Raw genomic sequence first — 26,251 nt, 5'->3', positions numbered from 1 at the left:
AATGGTGTGGGACGCGAGCAAGACCTTTATGAGAGGAAATTTGATATATATTAATAGTAGACAGAGGAGAAAACTACAAAAACAGTGTAGGGATTTAGAAGAGGAAATTCAGAGGAAACAACAATTATTGGTATATAATCCACATGAGTTAAAACGTACTGAAGCGATAAAGATATTACAGAGTCAATTTAATATGTTAATGGCAGATCAGGTGGCAACCAATATACAATATGCTAAACATAATACTTTTTGTAATGCCAATAAATCAGGAGGTGGTTGGCTTATATGTTAAGGAAAAAGACAGAAAGCACGTACTATTGAAGGAATTGAATACAAGGGTAAAGTGCGATTTCAACAGGATAAAATTAAAAAGCTTTCTTGGAATATTATACAAATTTATATGCCAGAGATACAATATTGAATATGGATATTGATAAATATTTGAAAGAATATAAAGTTAAAGGTTTAACTAATGAACAAAGGGAAGAGTTGAATCGGCCTATAACTTCTGAGGAAATTATTTTGGTAATAAAGCAATTAAAATAGGAAATCCCCAGGCACAGATGGACTTACAGCAATATATTATAAAAAGTTACAGGATGAGATAGTTGGTCCACTTATGGAGTTATTTAATCAGATATTGATGGGAGGAGGTGTACCACCATCATGGAGGGCTACTTTTATTTCATTGATACCAAAAGAGGATCAGGATTGTACTAAGCCTGGGAATTATAGACCGATTTCACTCTTGAATAATGATTATAAGATTTTGCAAAAATAATGGCAAATAGGTTAATGGAAATTGTACAACAAAGGATTCACACTGACCAGTCTGGTTTCATAAAAGGGAGACAAATGAGGAATAATGTTAGGCAGATAGTGAATTTATTGGAATATTTGGAAAAGAAAAATCAGATTCCGCAGCGTTTATATTCTTGGATGCAGAGAAAGCTTTTGATCGTTTGCATTGGGAATTTTATTTAAATTATCAGACAAAATGCAATTTGGAAATGGTTTTACGAATACTTAGGGCAATTTATGGAGAGCAAACAGCTCAGATAATAATTAATGGTAGTTTGACAGATAGTTTTAAAATTGCGAAAGGAACAAGGCAGGGTGTCCTTTATCACCTTTATTGTTTATTTTATCTTTGGAACCTTTATTGGATAAGATAAGAGAGTTAAGGAGATAGAGGTATTAGAATTAGAAGATATGAATATAAAGTTAGAGCATTTGCAGATGATTTGGTTGTTATGTTGACTCAGCCTATAAATTCAGTGTATATTTGTTGGAAGTAATTAATCAATATGGAAGGGTCTCAGGGTTTAAAGTGAATCAAAATAGAACAAAAGTGTTAACCAAAAATATGATTAAGAACCAGAAAGAAAAACTAGAGGAAATAACAGGATTTGAAATTGTAAAAAAGGTTAAATATTTAGAGTCTTTCTTACTTCATCAAATGGAAAATTGTATAAGAATAATTATGATGTGTTATGGAAAAAAATTCAGAAGGAAATGAATACTTGGAAAAAATTACAATTATCTTTGTTAGGGAGAATAGCAGCTATAAAAATGAATGTTCTGCCTAAATTCTTGTTCTTGTTTCAGATGATACCAATAATTAAGAAAGATAAAATTTGGATGAATGGCAGATTGGAATTAATAAATTTATATGGGAAGGAAAAAGCGAGAGTCAAAATGAAAATAATGCAAGATACACGGAAAGAGGAGGATTAAAATGCCTAATTTAAAACTGTATTATGAAGCAGTTGTTCTTTCGGTAATAAGTGATTGGTTTAATTTGACGGAGGAAAGGATTTTGAATATAGAAGGTTATGATTTATTATATGGTTGGCATGCATATTTATTGTATGATAAGAAAGTAGATAAAGCTTTTAAGAATCATGTGTTGAGAATTTCTCTTCTGCGTGTCTGGAAAAAATATTATTATAAGTTAAATTATAAAATTCCTATATGGGTATGTCCTCGCACGCAGTAGAGAATATAAATATAGAACAGGAACAAGAAATGATTACTTATAAAGATCTTTTATACAATGAGAGGAAATTTACAACTAAAATCTTTGGATACATTAAAAGAAGAAGGGAGGAATTATACTTGGTTTCAATATGGACAGTTAAAGGCTAGATGGAAAGAAGATCAGAAAATTGGTATCATTCAAAATGAAGAAAATCTGGTTAAACAAATTAGAAATCAAACTCAGGGGCATATAAAGAGATTGTATACTGTGTTGATAGAAATAGATTCTGAAAGAGATTTAATAAAGGATTGTATGATAAAATGGGCACAGAATATTCAAGAACCAATAATGTTGGAAACATGGGAAAAAATTTGGGTTAGAAATGTTAAATTTACATAGCGCAGAATTTAAGGGAAAATTTTTATAAGATGTTTTATAGATGGCATTTAGATCCTAAGAAATTATCATGTATGTATCCAGATATGCAAGCGAAATGTTGGAGATGTAATTGTGATGATGCTACATATTTTCATGTATGGTGGACGAAAATTAAGTCTTTCTGGATAAGAATCTGGTGGATTATGCAGAATGTTCTGAAGAAGAAGATAAAGTTCCTACCGCAATTTTTCCTTTTGGGAATAACAACGGACTGTACAGTGATTGAGACTAAGTTGATTTTGAACTTAATAACAGCAGCACGACTGTTGATTGGACAATATTGGAAGAAAAAAGAATTACCCACAATAGAAGAATGGATATTGAAAGTTTCCAATTTGGCTGAGATGGCTAAAATCTCAGCCTTCTTGAAAGACAGTACTCAAGAAAAATATTTAAATGAATGGAAGAACTGGATTGATTATATTCAAAATAGATATCGGATTAAGAAATTTCGGATTGCTTTTGAATGAAGGATGTTATTTTTGATTTTAATGGAAGAAGTCAGGATATGTGAGAGAGAAAGATTATAATTGTGTTAGATTTTAAAAAGTTTAATGTATGACTGTTTTGTTTAAGGAACTATACCTTGTGTTTGCTCCGGGAAGTCCGGGGGGGGGGAGGGGGGTTTAGGAGGGAGGGGGGGAGGGGAAAAAATTTAATTGTTGTAAAACTTTTTTAATAAAAAAAAAAAAAAATACTGTAAAATCTCCATTCCCACCCCACTCCAAGGTTAGGTTACTGCAAAATCCCCATTTCCTCCCGATCAGCTGGGACTTGGGAGGCAGAGAATAGATGGGGGTGGGGCCAGTCAGAATTTTTACTACCGGTTCTCCAGAACTGGTCAGAACCTGCTGAAACCTACCTCTGATCCAAATGATGCAGCAGGAGAAAAGGAGTAAGGCAGAGGGGACATTCAGTTTGTGCAAAAATGTTAGAAAGAAATATAGGATCTCAAGAGAGAAATATTAAAAGGCACCAAAAAATCAATAGATGATAAAATTCTAAAACGGCTAGGAGATGATGGACAGTGATAAAATACCTTGTAATATAGTGCTTGTATTAAAAAATAATAGAAAAAAGTAGAAAATATAAATTGGGAAAATAGTAGCACACATATGGAATTTGTTATAACCACAAATATACTAAGGCTAGGAGGTGGAAGACTATGATTAGGTATATTTAAATGTATTATTATTATTAATAGTGTTTAAAAATATATTGAAATTTATAGCTTTCAAGGACTAAATTCAGGGGACTTAGAGATATAATTGCGGGACTGATCAAACTTTTATCAATAATTGGTTTTATTGGTATTTATAGAAAATTGAGATATTGGAATTATGGTTGAACATTGAGTAATATCTAAAATATTAAATATTAGTGATTCAGCAGGAATCAAAAAATACATTGTAAGAAGAATGTTAATGTTTAAATTTTTTTTTTATTTTTTTTTATTTTATAAATAAACATACAATACATAATCAATCGTTCAGTGCTTCATCTGAGTACACTTTTGTGTCTTCTTCTTGTTCTCCAATATTAATTATTTCATAATATCATCATTTCATATACTGTAACATTCCTCTTACATTTCTTACTTTGCTATTCATACATTTATCAATCTTCTCTCTCCTCTTTCTTCTTTCCATGTTTCATTACAACATTACCCTATATATATTTCTTCTCTAATCAATGGTAAAATTGTCCCCATCTCTTAAAATATTCGGATTCCTCTCTTTCTTTGATTGTCAAAGTCAATAAAACATCCAATTTTTTTTGCCCAATCTATCATTGTTTCTTTTACTTGTTCTTCTTCTAAGTCAATATTAAGTAATTGTATATTTTTAAAATAATTTTATTATCTGTTCCTGAAAATATCTTATCCAGTTCTCTCATTTCTAAATAAAAACCATATAATTTAGCATCTTTGCCATATCTTGTTCGTATTTGCGCATGAGTATACGTCCAACTCAATGCCTTGTTCTTCTATTTGTTTCCCCTTCAATTCCCCCTTATCTGTGAGTATTTGTGTGTGTGTGTGTGTGTGTGTGTGTGTGTGTGTGTGTGTGTGTGTGTGTGTATATATATATATAGGTCTTTGGTTGTTTGGGTTTTCCCCCGTGTAAAATTGGAAGTGTCTTGGCGACGTTTCGACGAAGTCTCATTCGTCATCTTCAGGCTTCAGCTTCGTGCTTCTGGGAGCAATGTGTGATCGCAGCTGTTTCTTCCTTTTAACTGCTAGTGGGGGTTTGAACTGATTGGGTGGGAGCTTGGCTGTGCTTTGATTGGATGGGGTTTTTTCTGTGCTCTGATTGGCTGGGGGTGTGTCCTGTGTTGGTGGGGGCTTGGTTGTGCTCAGTCTAGTCTGTGCTGCAGGGGGATTTGAGCTGGTGAGCTGCATAGCTGTTGTTTGTCTTTGTGGTCGTGCTACATCTTCATAGTGGGTGTCAGTCTGCTGCATGAATGGATTGGAGGGGTTTGAAATGGCTAATGTTGCAGCTGCGGTCTGGCTTCTGGTCCTTGGTCGTGCTTTATGATCAGTGTGGGTTTGGGTCTGCTTTCTGGGTGGATGTGCGGTGGTGACATCCTGTGTGGACCTTGTGAGTGTGGGTCTGGTGTCATTCCTCGTGTTAGGGACTCGTTTGTCAATAAGGGCGGGTTTCCAAATGGCTGGTAGGCGGGAGGTGTCATCTCGTTTGTTCATGCTGTGTGGGCGTTTTTCTATCTCAATGGCTTCTCTGATTATTCTGTTGTTAAAGTGTTCAGTTTTGGCGATAGTTCTGGTCTTTTTAAAGTCAATATCATGTCCTGTGACTTTAAAGTGTTGGACCAGGGAAGAAGTTGGTTCCTCTTTTTTGAATGAGTTCTTGTGTTCTTCAATGCACAGCCAAGCTCCCACCCAATCAGTTCAAACCCCCACTAGCAGTTTTGAATGAGTTCTTGTGTTCTTCAATGCACAGCCAAGCTCCCACCCAATCAGTTCAAACCCCCACTAGCAGTTAAAAGGAAGAAACAGCTGCGATCACACATTGCTCCCAGAAGCACGAAGCTGAAGCCTGAAGATGACGAATGAGACTTCGTCGAAACGTCGCCAAGACACTTCCAATTTTACACGGGAGAAAACCTGAACAACCAAAGACCTATATATATATATATATATATATATATATATATATATATATATATATATATATATATATATATATATATATATATATGAATATTTCTAATATTGATAATATTTGGATGTATTAACCCTTCTATTGTTGATAACCATGTTGGTATTTTCAAATAATATTTATCTCTGACCTTCTCCCACACCAATAATAATGCATTTCTTACATAGTGTCTTTGAAAATAAATATGCATCTTACTTCTACCATACCATAAAAAGGCATGCCATCCCAATTGTAGATCGTGTCCTTCCAAAGTTAATAGTCTTGTATTTCTCAATCCAAACCATTCTCTCATCCAAGTCAACGCTGCTGCCTGGTAATATAGTTCCCAATTCGGCAGTCCAAATCCTCCACGTAGTCTCGCATCTTGTAACATTTTTATGTTGATTCTTGCTTTCTTCCCTTGCCATATAAATTTCTTTATTATTTTATTAAGGTGATCAAAATATGTCTTTTCCACTTTTATCGGTATTGTCTGAAATAGAAACAATAGTCTCGGCAATATGATCATCTTTACTATTGCTAACTTTCCCATTAATGATAACTAGATTTTTCCATTTCTCCAAATCTTGCTCAATCTGTTTCTTTAGTTTAAAATAGTTATCTTCTTTTATCGTTACACATCTTGAGGTTAAATATATTCCTAAATATTTCATTTTTTTCACAATTTGAATATTTAGTTTCTTCGTCAATTCTCTTTTCTGCTTTTCTGTTATATTTTTAACCAATATTTTTGTTTTTGTCTTTATTTATTTTTAGTCCTGCAACCTCTCCATATTCTTCTATTTGTGCTAATAGTTTGGGACCTGTTATTTGAGTCTTTTCCAATATAAAAACTAAGTCATCTGCAAAGGCATGTAATTTATATTCTTTCTTAATTTTCATTCCTTTTATTTCTTCATTTCTTCTTATATTTTTATTTAACACTTCTAATGTTAATACAAATAACAATGGTGATAACGGACATCCTTGCCTTGTGCCTTTCATTATATTCACTTTTTCTGTCATCTCTCCATTCATCATTATTTTTGCCGATTGCTTTTTATAAATTGTTTTTATCATATTTATTCATAAAAACATTAAATTAAATTTAATTGAACAAAAAATTTTGGCACATAAATTGAGGTCCACCAAACTCCATCATCTGTAATTGTTCTATCATAAATTGCCAATTCACGTTATCAAACGCTTTCTGTGCATCTAAAAACATCATTGCCATTTCTTTTTCTGAATGTGCCTCATAATATCCTCATATTGTCTCTAATATGTCTCTTAGGTAAAAACCCATTTTGGTCGACATGAATTATTTCATTTATAAGCAAAAATCTTATAATCCACATTCAGCAATGAGTTTCACTCTATAATTTTTGACTTGTAGTAAATCTGTATCTTCTTTAGATATAAGTGTGACATAAGCCTCCATCCAAGAGTCTGGAGTCTTTCCTTTCACTAGTAATTCATTAAATAAGTCCAACATTACATTGTTCAACACGTCTTGGAATGATTTATATAATTCTGCCTGTAGTCCATCTGGGCTCAGTGTTTTCCCATTTTTTTGTTTTTTAATTGCCGTCAATTCCATCATTGACATTCTTTCTTCTAATATTTCCTTATATAGTTCAGGTATTTTAGGTAAATCAGATTTCTCTAAAAACTGTTTTATCTTTCCACCAGGTATCTTCTCTTGGTTGTATAGTTTCTCATAATAGTCTTGAATTATTTTTTTCTTTTCTTCATTTCTATAACATATATTTCCTTTTTCATCTTGTAGTTGATTAATTAACTTCTTCTCTTTTTCCTTTTTCCTTTTGTATGCCAACCATCTGCCTGGTTTATTTGCATTTTCAAAAAAGTTCTGTTTGGTGGACCTCAATTTATGTGCCAAAATTTTTTGTTCAATTAAATTTAATTCATGATTTTTCAATTCCATTTGTTTTTTAAATTTATCCTTTTGTGGATTTTTTTTGTAATTCTTTCTCTAATCTTTTATATTCTTCTTCTAATTTCTTCTGCATTTATCTTTTATTTTTATTTTCCCCCAAATATGTTATCGCCAATCCCATATGTTTTGCAGTGATGTGTCTTCCTTTTTGTTTATTTTGAAGAAAAACTCCAATTCTTTTTCCAAAAATTGTTGAAATTCTTTTTCATTCACAATTGTTTGGTTCAACGTCCATTTATACTTTTTCTTTTGTCCTTTCCATGTTATAATAATTGGATTATGGTCCACCCAAAGATTTGAATCAGTATTTATTTCTTGTACATTGTCTATTAAGTCTGTTGACATCCATATCATATCTATCCTGGACCATGGTAAGTGTCTATTTGAATAAAAAGTATATTGTTTTTCTTTCAAATGGCTATTTCTCTATGCATCTTGTATACTTAATTCTTCTGTCATTGTGAAAAAAGTCTTTGGGAGGGTTTTCTTGGGTTTCTTATTTACTTTTGTTATTTTATAGTCCAAGTCCACATTAGTTACCGTGTTGAAATCACCCATTATACATATATTTTCATATTCCAATTCCACTATTTTTCTGTGTAGCTTCCCATAAAGTTCTTCCTGTTTATCATTTGGTGCATATAAAGCTATTAAAAGAATTTGTTTAAAGTTTATTCTTACTTCCACCATCAAAATCCTTCCTTCATCTATAAATATTGGTTTAGGCTCTAATTTTTCTTTTATGTATAATACTACTCTTTTACTTTGTTGTATCAATGAAGTAAATAAAACTCCTAATTTTGGATGTTCCAATAGTTTTGTGTGTTGTTTTCTAATGTGTACTTCCTGTAAACATATAATGTCCATTTTTAATTTGTTTAATTTGTTCAGGAATTTATTTCTTTTTAACACTGAATTCAGCCCATTTACATTTATTGATATTGCTTTGGTTTCTTCTTCCATGTTTTACTTATTACTAACTTTCGATCTTGTCACTCTTATCTCTCTTTGTTCTTTTGCATCTTTTGTTCTTGCTCCTTCTCTCATTTCTCTCTCTTCCTGTTCCTTTGTTTTTTCTTCTTTCTCTTTTAGACTTCTCTCTTGGTATCCAGTCTCTCTTGCTTCTCCCACTTTCCCCTCTTCTAATGGTCCCCAAAATTGCTCATAGAATAATTTTGGTTTTTCAATAGAATCTAATATACATCTTTCTTCTTGCCATGTCACCAGTATCCCTTCTGGTATTAGCCACCTGAAACTTACTCCTTTTGTAATTAAAAGTCTTGTTAAGAAATGATATTCCTTCCTCAAATCTCTGACTCTTCTGGGTATTTATCTCAACACCACTATCTCTTTATATTTCATTGCAGTGTTTCTGATTATTTGTAGTATCTCTGTCTTTATTGCTTTCTTTGTAACGCTTACTTGAACGTCTCTTGGTAACTTGTTTCTCATTGCATAACTTGTGTGCACTCTAAATACCTGATCCATCTCATTTATTATCTTCTTCTTGGGTTGTTCCAACACTTCTGCCAACATCTCTGTCATTATTTCTGGCAAGTTTTCCCTTTTCTTTTCCTCTATATTTTGAAATCTTAGATAAAAGTCAGCTTTGTCCATCTCAAGAGAAATGACTGTTCATTCTTGGGTTTTGTCCACTGATGTCAATTTTTCCTCTAGTTCTTCCACTTTCTTTTCCATTAGATCCAGCTTTTCCTCTACTTTTTGAATTCTTTCTTCGTTTCTCCTCATCATCTCCTTCACTTCTTTTAAATCTTCTTTCAGATCATCATGCAGTGACTGTATCAGGTTTTTTAGATCCTTCGTTTCTGATGTTTTTAATGTTTCTGTCATAGAGGGGCTTGCTGCTGAATGCTGATGTGCTGTAAATTTCTTCATCTCTTATCATTATATGTCCTAAATTTTCACCCGATGGGTGAACTAGAAGTAATAAAAATATAAAAAAGAAAAAATATAAAAAAGAAAAGTTACAAAAATCCAATACACCCCCAAGAGAAAAAATATATATCCCCAAATACTGTCCATCCAAAAAGAAAAAAGAAAAAAAAGCCAAGAAAAGAAAAAGGATATATAATAAAAAATAATAGCTAAAGCCAAAAACTAAAAAAAGAGAAAATTGTAAGATTCTTCAGGCTCTTCTTGCCTTAATCCAAATTTTAAACGGTAATAATTCTTCCACATCTTATTCCCACACCAAATAGTACATCAGAAAGAAAAAAAACTGCCAAAAAAAATAACCAAAACACCAATTCCAAAACAAAGTACTTCAAAAAGCTCAATTTTTTTAAAGAAAAATAAGAAAAACAAAAACTCAAAACATAAAAACAAATTCAGAAGTCCAATCTCTTCCTTTCTTTCCAAAATGTGTTTCTCTCTTCAACATCTGTCTTCTTATCTATACAGCCAGCATATTCAAGGTCAACTTTAAATTTTACGATCACTTTTAAAGTCTTTTCTTTTTTTGCCACTAGATGGCATTGCAGTATAGCCAAACTATGTCCCGTCCCCCCGTTTCAATTCTTAAATCGGTTTCCGTTCATTGTAAATCTATTTATAATCTTTCTCTTCTTTCTCAGAATAATCAAACAGTTTTCTAGCTCTTCTTAATTCAAGTCTGCACTTTTAAGTCACTCCCCAGTCAGTTTATCAATTCATTTAGTTCATTCAAAAAAAAGGGAACTTTTTTCCCCTATTCCCTCTTGGGCTTTCACTTTTTTCGCCGCTTCAATACCGGAAATGGAGAGCTGATACACACCTGCTCTCCTTCCTCACTTTAACCATTTATCCAGTCTATCTATATTAAATTATGAAAGGAAATATTTTATCTAGAAAATTAGATTCTCACCCAGATGATGAACTTTCTCTTAGCTTCTCTGCTCTGTTGCGACTGCCCCAGCTTTTTAGCAGCTCCTATTGCTGCTTTCCTCAGCTGTTCGGCTGTCCCTAGGAGACAGCTTAGGTCAATTAAGACCCCTGATCAGCTGGGATATCAGCAGTTCTTCCGGAGCCCCGAAAAAACCAGCTATCCCGCAGCGATGCTGGCCACGCCTTGATGTTTAAATATATTTATGGAGAAAGTGATAAAGAATCATAAAGAGAGAATGATATTGATTAAAGGCAAATATGTGAAGGTAGAAGAACCCCAACAAATGGGGGGGAAGCACAAATTGGGGAAATATTATATATATTGATACATAAAGAATCTATTGTAATTACAATGAGCATATCAAAGTTAGAAGTTGAAAGACAAAGATTATGAATATTTAATTCTTTATTATTGTTAGCACTGTGTAAAAATATATTGACCCAATCAGTCGACAAAATATGTTGGTGGTTAAAGGAAAACTACAAATAAAAAATATACAACAAAAAAAGTTGTAGTAATTGTGCTGCCTGAGGTGAGACTACACTCCACCCTTCTACTCTTCTGGAAAAGCATTAAGACATGTCTTTTAACCAAGAATATGCAGATATTGGGGTAACAGATGACTTGTGTGCATTCCCTCCACCTTTTTAGCTTGTCCTTTTAACTCTGCCTTTTAATTTTGTGTTTTGTATGAATTATATCGTTTTTAATCTATAAACCATTCGGAGTCATTTCAATAGTGAGATGGGCTATGTATAATATAGATAGATAGATAGACAGACAGACAGACAGACAGACAGATCTGCATAAAGATTTCATGCTAGTTGCTAATTTGTATTATTTAGACTTTTACAGATAAATTTGAATTGTATTCATAAGTTTTATGTTTTTTATTTTGAGGTATAACTTTTAAGAAAATTATTTTAAATATTATTAGGAGGAAAAGCCTTGTATTAAGTTCAATGTATTATGCCAAACTATGATAATGACCAAGCCATTTCATTTGTAAAATATGTTAAACAAAATTTTCCCCATTCCTATTGGTATTAATAATCATTATTTTCTCTGGCAAATAATTTTTCAATTTTCACTGCATTGTGCTTGCAAGTTACTACATGCTAACTGACCAAATGACCTATAGATCTATATTTGACATCACAACACTTTTTAATACACTGGCAAATTTTATGACAAAAACCTTTACTTTTAATTTCCAGCCCCCAAAAAAACAGCTGAATTCTGCAAGTTGTAATATAATCATAATGAGCTCCTATAAGCTCTTTATTTACTTACCAATTCCATAAAGCATTAACTGAAACATCCCAGAATGAAGGTCTACAAATATGTGTAAGCATTCAGATCGCCCGCAAGGCTCCAGAATAGAAATAACAAGTGTGGGGAGAGCTGTTTCTATAAAAGCTAAAGAATTGAGAATTCATGAGATGAGATGGAATTTTAACTATGGAAATTTCAAGATTAAAAGCAACTTTGGACCTCTGCAGGCTTCAATCATAAGAAAAAAAATCAAAATAAATACTTTTTCAATAGAACTATTTTAGTAAAATTACATTCAACTTAATGTGCATCAATAAAATTGTATTTTCAAAGAATGCCGTATTGCTACCAACATTTCTTTCACTATTTCTATATATGAAAATTGAATGGAAAATAATGCCTCCATCCATAACTTTAGTCTAAATGGGGGTATTTTAATAAACAAATGGAAAAACAATCCTTAAAATGTTACCCATATTTACTTCTCCATATAATTACAACCATTTGCTATATACTTCTGGCAAAGATTGGCAAGCTTCTTAAAGCCATCATGAAAGAACTCTACATTTTCTCTATTCAATCAGGTCCTGATAGGCCTCTTGACTTTGTCATCTGAGTCAGATATAGCTGAAAAGGTATACTTTCATGTCCGGACAAAGTGGTAATTGCATGATACCAAGTATGAACTACATGGAAGATGGAGTAAGATGATGAGATTCAACTTTGAAATTGACTCTTGGGTGGCTTGATAGCTATAAGGCCTATTCTATTGCAGCATAATTTCCTTCTTTGCTTCTGAAATTTGCTGAATCATTGTTTCAAAATTTTGAGTATTACAATGTACCACTGAGTTGATAGTGATGTCAGATTCAAAGAAATGACTAACACAATCTCTGTCCCCAAAAATACAACCATGAGTTTTCCTACCAAAGCCAGGAAACTGAATTCCCGCCCTCCCCCCGAGGCAAAGTCTTGTAATGATATTCCAGGGGCTAACAGTTCATTTCTGCATCATAATGATGATCCCACGTTTCACTTGCCATCCCAATGCTATGAAAAAAAAATCCTCACCTTCATTTTTGTAATGTAACAAGCAGTGCTGACAAATATCAACTCTTGAAATCTTCACTTTTGCCATTGACATATGAGGAACCCACCTTACATTAACAGTCCTATGAAATGCCAAACTTGACAGCAATATCCCTTTTATGATCACCCAACTGTGGTTAATCATTTCCCCAATTTTCTCACATGAAAATTGTTACTGTGTTACAGGTCATCCACTTTAGTCTTGATCACATAAGCCAGCTCTTACTGGATCAGCATCTTTACATCTTTTGGCCCAGCAATGCACAATATACATTTCAATATAAACATCATCATAAGCAACATGAATGAATTCCACAGTGAATTTCAACTGCAGCAAGTCCTTTGACAATTAGAAATTCAATCTGCTGTTTAAAGTATTTTCATGAAACAAGTTTTCATTGCAGGCTACCATTTCATAATCAGTAACACAATCTTCTTCCACAGCAAATTCCCCTCAATTGAAGTGAAATATGATAATAAAGAACACATCAGCTTCTAGTGCATCAATACTATCATCTAGTTACTTATAATATTTGAGGCATTACTTTTCATTCAATCCTTCCGTAATATTTTTTGTTCATTAACTCATAGATTAAATGATTAAAACAGGTTAAATCTCTATATTAAAGGACTATAAATGAATATTAGTGACCCAATCTACAGAGAACTAGGTGCAGGAGGGAGCATAAAAACTCAGCTTGTTGTATGAAACAAGTAAGCACAAATTCTGATTCCTGTAATAGTTTTTAATCAAAATAATTTTATAATTATAATTGCATATTTTATAACAATATTCTCTCTTATCCTCTAAAATCCATCCCAAAACACCTCCCAAAAGGTTAGCAAATTTTCCTAAATGGAAAAGACTTGGGCGTTATGAGCCTGAAGGGCTCATAAAATCAGATTTAGGCAAAAGTAACTTTTGGTACAATTTCATGCATGCCCCTCTTGAATAAGCACATTAAAATAAATATAACAATTGTTAAAAATATTTTAAACCCTGAAAATGTGGGTTATAGCAATAGCACTTAGACTTATATACCGCTTCACAGTCCCTCTAAGCAGTTTACAGAGTCAGCATATTGCCCCCAACAATTTGGGTCCTCATTTTACCCACCTCAAAAGGATGGAAGGCTGAGTCAACCTTGAACCTGGTGAGATTTGAACTGCCAAATTGCAAGCAGTCAGCAGAAGTAGCCTGCAGTACTGCATTCTAACCACTGTACCACCATGGTTCATTAGCTGATAAAAATTTGGAAAGTATTCAAAATTTGGAAAGTATTCAAAAAAAAAAATCAATTCAAAAGGATATAAGAAATAACCTCTAATTTAAAAATACTGAATAATATTCATATCATTTCACTTTCCTCACAAAAAAATAGAATTTGTTAAAATATCAAAATCCCAATTAAAAAAATTTTTTAACTACTTTTCTATGTCATATTCAAGGCAATGATTGTCAAAAAAAAAGCTTTCAGTTCAGTATAATTAAAATTTTTAAATTATTTTAATTAAAATAATTTAATTAAATAATTAAATTATGGTTATTATTATGATTACTGTACTATCACATGAGACAGAGGCAAATCGGCAGAGTAATTTCATTTATTTCAGAATCAAGTCTTTTATCTTGAAATAAGATCAAAAAGGATTATAGAGATACTGCCACCTACAATTGTCACTGGTGTTGTAGCTTTTAAGAGTGGCCTTCAATTCCTGGAGTTTCTGATGTGCTCTTGCATGGACACTGTCTATTAGAAGCTTCTCTACTGACAAATGGTCTATCTACAAAAATCAAAGTGAAATCAGTTATTAAAAAACAAAACTTTCTGAAAAGTTTGCAGTTATAAGGGGATATTATGCAGCTGTTCAATCATTGGTATTATGATTTAGTTTCATCTAAATTAAGTAGCAGGTCCATTGTAAATATCTTCTAAAATCTTAGTTTAAATGAAGCAAGTTTTTTGCAATATAAGAATTACTGATACAATACAGGTAATGGAACAAGATTATCTGTCAGAACACTTTTTATATATTTTATGTATTTTTTTATATTTCATGCTAATAATACATTTTACAATATATACATTTTCCCAGCCCTGGCAAACCATTTTGCAAAATAATTTTACATTTCTAAGCTGCGACCACCTTTTTTAAAAAAGTGGGGGGGGACTTTTTTGTAACATTTTTTTGGATTTCAATATTTACTTTTTTCTATTTCTTTATATCCCAATATTTTAACAATAAACATATTGGTTAAAAAAAGAGTCTTTTTAAATTGAGACAACTTAAATTTCTGAAGTTTACCTTCATAGCTCTCTCAATTAATTTGGAATCACATGCTGGAAGGGGAGGTTCATGAAAAATTTGCAAAGGCTTTGATACGTCATTCTCATCAATCTTAATGGTAACTTTATGAAGAGATGCTGTTCCAGTTTTTCTCCCAACAATTTGTTGGCTAATAAAGAAATACTATGTTAAATAAAAATCTATTTTTGTAGAACATTCAGATAAATTGGTAAAATATTATTACTATATTAAACAAGAATGTAACCATTTTCTGTATAAAGTTCAAAAAACTCTTTCAAACTTTTCTAACAGGCACACAATCACAATCTTAATAATTTTTTGTTGTTTGAAATTCTTGACAATTGTGCCTAATATATCACTTTCAGCTTTGCTGTTCACTTTCACTCATTGCTTTCCAATAATAGATCTACTGTAAGAGTATATAAGGCACATTTAACCACCTCAGGGTCAGTATCACAAAACCATTGATTAAAAGAATGGTTTGAGTCAAATAAGTTTTAAAAGTCATTAGAAGATCTATGGCTATGTGTTTCTGCTTATTACTGTTTAGGTTTGTGGCCTAAAAGTGTCATGTATTCCAACTGGCAAGTGAACAAGCAGTCTGAACTCCAAGATTAATCTCAAACTATGAGCTAGGTTACATGGTTTAAATATTTTTGTTAGCTGTCCTTTAAGCCCTAAACAAGGGACAAAGCCAATACCAACTCTTTACATTCAACACAAAACACGAAGAACAAATATAATCGATGGAAAGTATTAATGTTTTCTTTAAATTTCATATATATGTGCTGCCCTGGAAATACCATACCATATTCATACATTTCTAAAGAAGACAAAACGTTACTTTCACTTCTCATTGTATATGAAATAATATTATTAAATATTCACGTTTATATATTCAAATAGCTGTGATTAGTAGTCCTAACTTCTTAAATAAAAACCAACCATTAAATAAATTCACAGAAACGGAAACTGCATTTCCATTACATCTTGATATGCATAGTTGCAACGTCTCACTACGATCTACACTGAATATATGTACATTCATTCATTCATACATACATAAAGTCATAATCCTCAATGACAAAAAAATTGACTCATAAAATTGCACAATTTCTGCACCAACTACAAAGATTAAGAAGATTTCATAGATTTCAAATGTGTGCCTCTTTAATTATATAAGGTGCGGACCTAGCTTTTCTAGGACACGCATTTCCAAAAGCAATAATACTATACTGTGAAATCTTTATCTATTAAATAGAACTTGATGACTTTAACTACCCTTGCAGCTGTTCTGGAAGTTGTGACTCTAAAATACCCCTATTAATATAACTTAATATATTATTTTCAGGTCAGGATATTTGCTCTCATTTTGTTAACTATTTGTCCACATTCCAGAAATCAGTTGTATATAACTTGTTATATGGAAAGATATAAATTGTTTAACAAATAATAATTATAAGTAGAATTGTGTTTGTATTGATTGTAAGAATATCTACAGACAATAGTGATTTTATTTACTTCCAGACAGAGAGGGACAGGCATTTGCCTGCATGGTAGCGTTCCACTTGTACAAGGTCACCCCAGCGTTCTCGGATCAGCATTAGAGTCTGTGAATGTAAAACTTCCAACTGCAGGGATAGGCAGAAGGAATCTAAAGTGGTCAGTTAAGTAAATATTTTGAGCTTCTTTAGAAATAACAACATCAAAGTTAAAATGCACAAATTAAATGAATTGCTGCAAATTTGGTAAGAAATTTAGTCTTACATTGTAGCTAAAACTTGCTATCCCTTCTAAATCATAATACTATTCTTGATCAACAGAATAGAAAGTTGTTAGTAAGAAGAATGTTATGGCATATTAAAAATCTATATAAAGGGAATATGCTTTATAATAACTGGTTTTAAATATTTCATGAATCCCAAATACAAGTAAAATTCTGTGAAATAAACATCCTTTTCAGATTACCTTGATTTTTGCATGTCTTTGCCCATGTGGACTCCTCAATATGTATGGAGTCTAAGCAAATGAATAGCTATGAAGTTGTACTTTTTTCATTAATTTCACAGAAATATATTTTCTTTTTACTGAACCATAATTCTGTGGTAAGCATGTCTTTAACATGACACTGTACATTGATTAAAATATCTTTTTTTCATTTAATTTTACTACCTTTTTTTCATTTAATTTTACTACCTGTTCTTAACCAACAGTTTTCACTACAATATAATAGACAAATCCTTCCATTTTTCAGTATGCTGCTTGGATAATCCAAGCATGAGTCATCTTTCATCTATTTGCCAGAGATTGAGTGTAGATTTTTTTCTTTTTTCCCTTTGACCACGCCTCCTCTGCTCGGCTGAGCTTCAGTTGTTTCACTCAGTCTGGCTAGAGAGATGTGTGTACCACTGCTCTGGCAGTTAAATAGTAGATTCCATCTTGGATTACTTATTTCTTTTTTGTTTTTATTTTCGATCTGTGGAGCTTAGGACATTATTTGATAGAGGAGATTCTGAGAGGGCAGCTTGCAGCTGCAGCTTACCTCCTCCGCTGCTGGCGATGGGTTGGTTGTCCCTGGGACTCCAGGCCGACTACTACCATCCAGGACAACATCAAGCAGAGACCGGGGCACCTCTGGACAGGGAAACTAATCGCTGGATTGCCGTTGGTGTGTGAGCTGATTCCCCAGTCCACTGGCATAACTGCCACCGCCCTACAGCTCTCTTTTCATTGGGCGGCTCCAGAGTCACTGCCTGGTGCACTGCAGCAAACTCCGAGTTCTGACGCTTCGCAGCACTGGAAGAGTGTTTAGCTCTTGCGCCTGTTTTCCCAGCTTCGCCATCCACGGAGGTGCCAGGAGAGTGGGTTCACTCTCCCAATTGTGAGATACTGCAGGGATGCTGAGTGAGCCTGGTTTCACCCTTGCGCCATCATCAGGACTTCCATCAGACGAGCCATGGCGGCGTGATAGGAATAATTTAGATCTTTTTGCCAAATTTGGGGGCAGCATAGCGAAGTGGCGCTGAGGGATTTGGTTTCCACTCCTGTGCTTTTCAAACCTCCTTACTGACTGACATGTGGGAGCTGGGAGAGCAGTTTTCACTCTCATGCCAAATTGCTATTAGGAGGGCTGCAGTGATGCTGACTGAGCAGTTTAAATTTTCACACCTAAACCCAATGGCTGAAAGACTAATTCAGCCAGGACGTGTGGCAACAGTGTTGGGCTAGAAATTACTGATTCAGACTCAGGACGACGTTACTTCTTTGCCAAGCTTGACTTTGGAGTTACCAGCTGTGTATTCCTGCAGCCTTGGAGTTTGGGCTACCATTCCTTAGCTTGGTCAGTATTCCTGGGACAAAGGGCATCATGGTGGATCCTGACTTGCCCTCCGACATCGAGCAGCCTATTAACCCCCCTAGAGCCCCTAAGGTGCGAAATCTTGGTAATAAGAGCTCCAAGTCTGCCAGGAGTACTGCAGGCAAAAGTAGGCCTTCAACGTGTCTGCCTTCAACAAGATCTTCGCTTTGTGACAAAGACATGAAGAGACACCACGAGGCCTTGGAAAGGCAATTTGCTAAAGCTCAACAAAAAGTCCAGAGTAAGAATAAAGTGTCTCAGATTGCTTTTACCATCGAAGCCACATTATCTGGATCTGAGAAATCAGTTTCCCTATCTCAACCAGTAGTGGAACAGTTACAGAGTTGGTCACTGGGCGGTGCTGGTGAGCAGTAACAATATCCCTTTGAGGGGCCTCAGGAGGATCAGTTTCCTCTGCCAGGCATCACACAGTCTGGGTTGCATGTGGCACCCCCTAATAGACATTTGGCCCCGGAAGTGACTTTCACCCCGATAGCAGCGGGGCTCCGCTCAGGGGAGGGACAGGGTAACGGTCTGTTCCTGGATTTCAGACACTAATTATTGAGGCTATCACAAAAGCTATTTCAACAGGGCTCACTCAAGGATGTCAATTTCCCTTCCTTTCGGCCAACTTACAGCCCCAGATTCCAGCTCATTTGACCCCAATGCCGGGTTCCCCCTCTCAGCAGGACTCTGTCCATAACGCAGACTCCTGACTAGGAGGGAAGGATCAGAGAGATCCTGAGTTCTCAGATGATGAGGGGATGTTACTGGATAGACCGGCATTCACCGTCCTCTTTCATCCCTCCATCTTCAAGTTGTTGCTTCATAAAGCCAATGTAATGACTAATGTATGGATTGCAAAGAGCCCAGCAGATCAAACCCAAGGGGCCCTTAATCCACATGAGGAGTTGTTTGTGGTGCCAACACCCGAACAGAAGTTTATTCCTTGTCCAAAGCTCTTTGCTGAAGTGATTCAGAGACAATGGAGTTAGCCTGGTTCCTTGGCTGCGCCTAGAAGTCATGACAAAAATTTTTTACTGTGCGGCTCTAGATCTAGAAGGGCTTCTTCAACTTCCTACTGTAGACACCCCAATGGTTAGTTTAACATCTTCCACTGCACTTTCCAATGACATAGTGGAAGTATTGAAGACGGAAGATAGGAAAACAGAAGTTTCCTTCCCGAAAACTCACCAGGCGGTCACTTGGGCCATTAAAGCCGCAACATCGGCTTCATTTTTTAACCGTGCATCCCTGATATGGTTTTGACAATTGCAGAAGCAGTTACCACCAGATGATACAAGGCTCCACCAAGATATTAATAAATTGGTGGCAGCCAGTGAATATTCTGCCGACGCATCTTTAGATGCCACAAAATTAGCTTCTTGAGCCTTGGAGTCTGCGGTAACTTCTCCTTGGCTCCCATGGCTACACCATTGGAAAGTAGATATGAAATCAAAGTGGAAACTCACTTTGGCCCCATACAAGGGATCTTCTCTTTTTGGAGAAGTGTTAGATCCAATACTAATCAAGAGTAAGGACAAGCGGAAGGTGCTGCCTTCCTCTTATAGGAGACCGGACCACAGGTATTCACCTTACTCACAATGACAGCCCTTTCGGCTTGACTCCAGACCCAACGGGTCCTACTATCAGCAGCCCTACTCCAAGGGTTTGAACAATCAACAGACAGGCCGGCCTTTAGGGATCGGGGCAGACACTAACTTTGTCGTGTCCCACTCCTCCGCTGACGGCTGGGTCCGGGAAATCCGAATCAGGCGTGCCTCTGCAGCTCTGTCCAAAGTCCTAGCAAAGTCCTCAGAGCAGGCAGGAGTCCAGTAAGTGACTTCAGCAAGATAAGTTTGACTTTTTGCCTGACTCAGAGACTGCCAGAAAGTAGCTCCTTTATATAGGCCATGGGGTGTGGCACCATGACTCAGCACTCATTAAGGCCTGCCCCTCCCTTCCCTCTGTAGCCTCCGCCTCTCCAATCTTCTGATGCGAGGGTCACACCAATCAGCTGTTCTTGGGAGTAAACCCTCCTCAGGCTCACCTGCTGTGGAGGAGGGGGAGGGGTCTAGCTGCTCCGTTTGCCTGGGCATGGAGTCAGGGCTGGGGCAGGGAGATTCTCCTTCTGCAGTTTGTGTGGGCATGGAGCCAGGACTGAGGCATACATTCCTCAGTGTGCGGGAGCAGGTAAGAAGGCCCCGGCTGCTCTGAGGGCGGGCAAGACACAACACTATCCCTCACCGCAGGGCCCTTCCCCCGGGGCTGACGATCGGGATGCGGTCGGGCTGGGTTCTGCTCGTGGAAGGCCCGCACCAGGTCCGGGCGTGACGCCGGAGGCATTGACCCAGGTGAACTCGGTCCCGCACTTGCCACGCCACCAGGTATTGGAAGCGCCTTCAGCCAGCGGGAGTCGCGTATGCTGTGCACCTCGTACTCCTCCGCCCGCCCTCGCCGACAGCGACGGGTGGCGCCGGGCGCCGGAGGGGAGACGGCGGGCCTCAGGGACCAGCAAGGACCGATGGAAGACGGGATGGATCCGCATGGAACGCGGCAGGGTCAATCGGTAGGCCACCGATTGATGACCGCCGACGGGGAACGGACCAATGAACCGGTGGTCCAGTTTCTTCGCCGGCCGGTCGGACGGGAGATGCTTTGTGGAGAGCCACACGCGGTCTCCGACCACCAGCGGGGGTGTTGCCCGTCGGGAACGATCGGCGATCCGCTTGTAGTCCTCCTTCGCCCGATTCAGCTGCCGACGCACCATCTGCTGGACCGCGTGCAACTCGGAGAGAAAGGACTGTGTCTCGGGAACCGGGGAGTCCGGGGGCGCCAGAGGGAAGAGCCGCGGATGGTACCCCAAGTTGGCCAGGAACGGGGTGGTCTGGGTGGAGGTGTGTTGGGAGTTGTTGAATGCGAACTCTGCCAGGGACAGGTAATCGCCCAGTTGTCCTGCTGTTGGTTCACGGCACCGGAGGTACTGCTCCAGGACGCCAATGATCTTCTCCGTCCGCCGTCGGTCTCCGGATGGTGCGCCGACGACAGGCACACCTGCACTTCCAATGCGCCATCAGGCTCTTCCAAAAGCGGCCGTGAACTGCACCCCACGGTCCGACACCACCCTGTCCGCAGGCCGTGGAGGCGGAAGACGTGCTGCAAGAAGAGACGGGCCGTCTTGGTGGCGGTGGGCAGCCCGCTGCACGGGATGAAGTGTGCCATCTTGGTGAGCATGTCCACCACCACCAGCACCGTGGTGAACCCCGAGGACGGCGGCAGGTCCGTCAGGAAGTCCATGGAAATCGCCCCCCAGGGTCTGTCAGGAGTCGGCAAGGGCTGGAGGAGACCGAGGGGCCCCGTGGCGGCCTTGGCTTGCCGGCACGGCACGCAGGACGCCACATAGGCATGGACATCATGCCGCACCCGGGCCACCAGAAGGTCCGCGTTACCAGGTTGAGAGTCTTGAAAACCCGAAATGGCCCGCGGCAGGGTTGTCGTGGCACTGGGTCAGGACGAGGACGGCGGCCCGTGGGCACATACAACCGCCCGGAACTTGAGTACGCTGCCTTCCAATGTCCACGGAGACGTGGGGCCCGCCTCCGCCGCCGCTGCTGAGACCAGGCGTCTTGGCGCTGCGCCTCGCACCCGGGCCCGTAAGTCCACCGGTTCCCGGGCGGCGCCAAGGCTTCCGCCGCAGTACAGTCCGTGGAGGAAGAGGGTCTTGGGCGCCAGGTACTCCGCTTACGGGACAGGCGTCCGCCCTCGGTTGTGGCCACTGGGGATATAGGTGACGCGGAAGTTGAACCGGCAAAGAACAGCGACCACCGGATCTGCCGCTGGTTCAACTTCCGAGCCGTGGTGAGATGTTCGAGGTTCCGATGGTCCGCTCGACCTCCACCTGATGCCGGGCCCTCCAGGTGGTGCCGCCACGCCGAACGCGCCTTGATAGCCAGCAACTCCTTTTCCCAGATGGTATAGTTGCGCCGGAAGGGTTGAGCTTCCGCGAGTAGTACGCGCAGGGAAAAGAGTGCCGCCATCCGCCGGGCCTGTAGCAGCACCGCTCCGAGGCGGCGTTGGGCGTCCGTCTCCACCACGAAAGGCCGGTGCGGGTCGGGATGTCGCAGGATGGGCTCCGTGACGAAAGCCTTCCTGAGAGCCGTGAAGGCTTCCTCCCGCGGGGACCCCACCGAACGGGACCTTCTTCTGAAGGAGCTGGGTGAGCGGAGCCGTCAGCGTGGCGAAGCCGGGATGAAGGTCCGATAGTACTGGCGGCCCAGCAGCCGCTGGACATCCTTCACCCGGCGGGGCTTCCCAGCTGCTCAGGGCCTCCACCTTGCGCTGGTCCATGGCGATCCTCGGGTGAGAGGATGTGCCCGAGGAACTCAATGGACGACCGGAGGAAAAACACTTCTCCAGCTTGGCGAGAGCTGGTGCTCCGCAGGCGCTGCAGGACCAGGCGGAGGTGCTGGAGGTGACTTTCCTGGACCGAGTAGACCAGGATGTCGTCAGGTAGATCACCACGAACCGATCCAACATGTCCCGGAACACATCGCTCATAAAATGTTGGAAGACGGCGGGGCGTTGGTCAGCCCGAACGGCATGACCGTGTACTCGTAGTGTCCGTACCGGTGCCGAACGCCGCCTTCCACTCGCCCCTTCACGCATCCGCACCAGGTTGTAGGCCCCGGAGGTCGAGCTTGGTAAAGATGGAGGCCTCCGCAGCCGGTCCATCAGCTCCGGGATGAGCGGCAGGGGTAGCGATTCCGCACCGTGATGGCGTTCAGCCGGCGGTAGTCGCAACACAGGCGCAAATCCCGTCTTCTTTTTACGAAGAGGACCGGGGCCGACAGAGGGACTTGAAGGCCGGATGAACCTCGGGCCAGATTTTTGTCCAGAAAGTCCCTGAGGCGGCCAACTCGGCTCGGACATGGAATACAGGCGCCCGTGGGCAGCGGGCGCCGGGTTGCAGGTCCACGGGCAGTCGTGGGGCCGGTGCGGGGTAAGCGGTCCGCCTCCTTTCGCTGAAGACGCCAGCGAAGTCCTGCAGCTCGGGGCACGGCGACGGCCGGGTGAAGACGCCCTGGCCGGGCGCAGGTGTGGCGGATGTGGTCGACACACTGCAGGCTGGGAACGAGATGGCGTTCGCGACCAGGCCACCTGAGGGTCGTGCGTCCGCAGCCAGGCCAGTCCGAGGATCACTGGGAAGTGGAGGTCCGCCGTCACGTAGAAGCGAATCGCCTCCTCGTGGTCCCCGGCGGCGAGGCGCAAGGGCTGCGTGGCGGTTAATGGGTCCGCCACCAGCTCCTCCCGCCGATGGTCTCGACGCCATCGGAGGGTCTACCGGAACCAAGGGGACACCAAAATGGTCCACGAAGGCCCGGTCCATAAAGTTCGTGGTGGCCCCGAATCTACCAGCGCGTGTGCGGGATCCTTCCGCCGGTCACCCACCCACACCCGGTGTCCAAAATCAGGTGCCGAGGGGCCCGGTCCACGCCGCCATGTCTGGCGGGGCTTGGTCCGTGCCCGGCCTAGGGTTTCTGGCCGGGCCTGCCCTGCTTCCCGACTGGCCAGGCCGGGATTCGGGACGGGCGACGTGCTCCGCGCTTCCTGGGGCATGCGGCGGCGAAATGGCCGGGCTCCCACAGTACAAGCACAGCCCCTTGGCGCCCGCCCGCCTCCTGGGCCGTCAGGCGAGGCCTGGCCGCCCTAACTCCATGGGCTCCTCGGCGGCAGCCACGGCGCGGGTGGCCCGGGACGGGTCGGCACGGGTCGAGGGAGGGCGACGGTCTTGACGGTTGCGGGCGGCGACAGGACGGGCGTTGCTGGAGACGGGTGTCGAGGCGCAGGCAGAGGGGCACCAGGTCAACGAGGGTCCGCGGCGCCCACCCGAGCCAGCTCGTCCTGGAGCTCTTCCGAAGGCCCCTCTTGAACGCGTCCGCTAGTGCCGTGTCGCCCAGTCCGAATCATGGCACAGCAACCGGAATTCCGCGATGTACTCCCGGAGGGGGCGGGGCCCTTGTTGGATCTCTCCGAGGCGCCAGGCAGCCGTCTGGGCCCGCACAGGGTCTTCATACATCAGGCGTAGTTGCCCCCAGAACCCCTGGTAGTCCGCCAGCAAGGGGCTGTCCCTGAGCACCAAGGGCGTGGCCCACTGCGCAGCCTGGCCAGACAACAGGTTCATCACGAAGGCCACCCTGGCCCGGTCATCTGGAAAGTCCCCCGGCCGCATTGCCATGTAGGTCTGGCACTGGGCCATGAAGGCCGGGAACATCTCCATCCGTCCTGAGAACTTCTCCGGCACCGGTACCGGGCTGTGGCGCTGAGGAGGAGGAGGAGGAGGAGGAGGTTGGACTGCTGGGGCATTCCCAGCAGCCAGTTGAGCAGTCAGCTGGGCGACTTGCTGTTGCAGTTGCTGGTTGTCTGTTTGTAGCTGCTGCACAATCAGCGCCAGCTGTTGCAGATCCATCTTGTAGATGTGTGAGGAGTCAGGCAAGATGTCGTGTCCCACTCCTCCGCTGACGGCTGGGTCCGGGAAATCCGAATCAGGCGTGCCTCTGCAGCTCTGCCCAAAGTCCTAGCAAAGTCCTCAGAGCAGGCAGGAGACCAGTAAGTGACTTCAGCAAGATAAGTTTGACTTTTTGCCTGACTCAGAGACTGCCAGAAAGTAGCTCCTTTATATAGGCCATGGGGTGTGGCACCATGACTCAGCACTCATTAAGGCCTGCCCTCCTTCCTCTGTAGCCTCCGCCTCCAACCTCCTGATGCGAGGGTCACACCAATCAGCTGTTCTTGGGAGTAAACCCTCCTCAGGCTCACCTGCTGTGGAGGAGGGGGAGGGGTCTAGCTGCTCCGTTTGCCTGGGCATGGAGTCAGGGCTGGGGCAGGGAGATTCTCCTTCTGCAGTTTGTGTGGGCATGGAGCCAGGACTGAGACCGGGAGGCATACATTCCTCAGTGTGCGGGAGCAGGTAAGAAGGCCCCGGCTGCTCTGAGGGCGGGCAAGACACAACAAACTTCCAGCAAAGAGACCATTTGGGGGGCTGGTAACAGGCCCTTCAGGTGTGACAATTGAATCCCAGTCACCTCTTCCCATTGGCGATTGTCTCCGTCATTTCCACCGTCAATGGGAGTTATCCACAAGCAATGCTTGGTTCTTCGGATAGAGGGGCTCAGCCTCACCTTGGAATTCTGCTCCAGCCCTCCCGACCGTTACCTCCAATGCCCAGTTTCTCAGCATCCACTAAAGAGTCAGTTGATGGATGCCGAGATCCAACATTTGTTGGACATAAAGGCCACTGAACCAATGCCTGCAGAGCAAGAACAAACCAAGTTCTATTCCATTCAGTTCCTGGTGGCCAAGAGTTCTGGGGGCTGAAGAGGGATTTTGAATCTCAAGCAACTCAACAATTCCATTCTGTACAGGCGATTCAAAATGCAATCCTTCAGATCGATCTTGGGATGCATATGGGATGGCGATCTCTTGACATCGGTGGACCTCAAAGAGGCCTACTTACACGTTCCGATCCACCCAGCACATCGCAAGTACCTGTGCTTCGCTTATGCCAATCGCCATTTTCAATATCAGGCCATGTCGTTTGGTCTGTCATCAGCCCCCAGGACATTTACCAAATTGTTAGCGGCGGTAGTAGCAACTGTCTGATTGATTCCAGTATGCATACTGTGCTACTTGGACATATTAATCCTGTTATCCTCCCAGTCGCAAGCCACAAAGGACTTAGAGACAATGGTCCACACACTCCAACGGTTTCTCTCTAAAACTAAAAAAGAGAGTCATCTGC

The 26,251-nt window shown here is 40.9% G+C and overlaps 1 protein-coding gene across 6 annotated transcripts in view; it reads right to left on the bottom strand.

Annotated features, from left to right (window-relative positions):
- MED14 (mediator complex subunit 14) overlaps positions 1-26,251 on the bottom strand; it is a 91,864-nt gene that overhangs the window by 47,915 nt on the left and 17,698 nt on the right. For all 6 annotated transcript variants that reach the window (XM_058186182.1, XM_058186184.1, XM_058186187.1 and 3 more), the window contains 4 exons: positions 16,617-16,749; positions 15,093-15,243; positions 14,459-14,570; positions 11,715-11,840 (listed from right to left, as the gene is read on the bottom strand). In XM_058186182.1, coding sequence (XP_058042165.1) covers positions 11,715-11,840; positions 14,459-14,570; positions 15,093-15,243; positions 16,617-16,749 — 522 coding nt within the window. The remainder of the gene's footprint in view (positions 1-11,714; positions 11,841-14,458; positions 14,571-15,092; positions 15,244-16,616; positions 16,750-26,251) is intronic.

The sequence above is a fragment of the Ahaetulla prasina genome, chromosome 5 (assembly GCF_028640845.1).
Source record: "Ahaetulla prasina isolate Xishuangbanna chromosome 5, ASM2864084v1, whole genome shotgun sequence".
NCBI classification, from domain to species: Eukaryota; Metazoa; Chordata; class Lepidosauria; order Squamata; family Colubridae; genus Ahaetulla; species Ahaetulla prasina.
The sequence above is the reverse complement of the archived record's forward strand: the minus strand, read 5'-3'. Positions and strand labels throughout refer to the sequence as shown.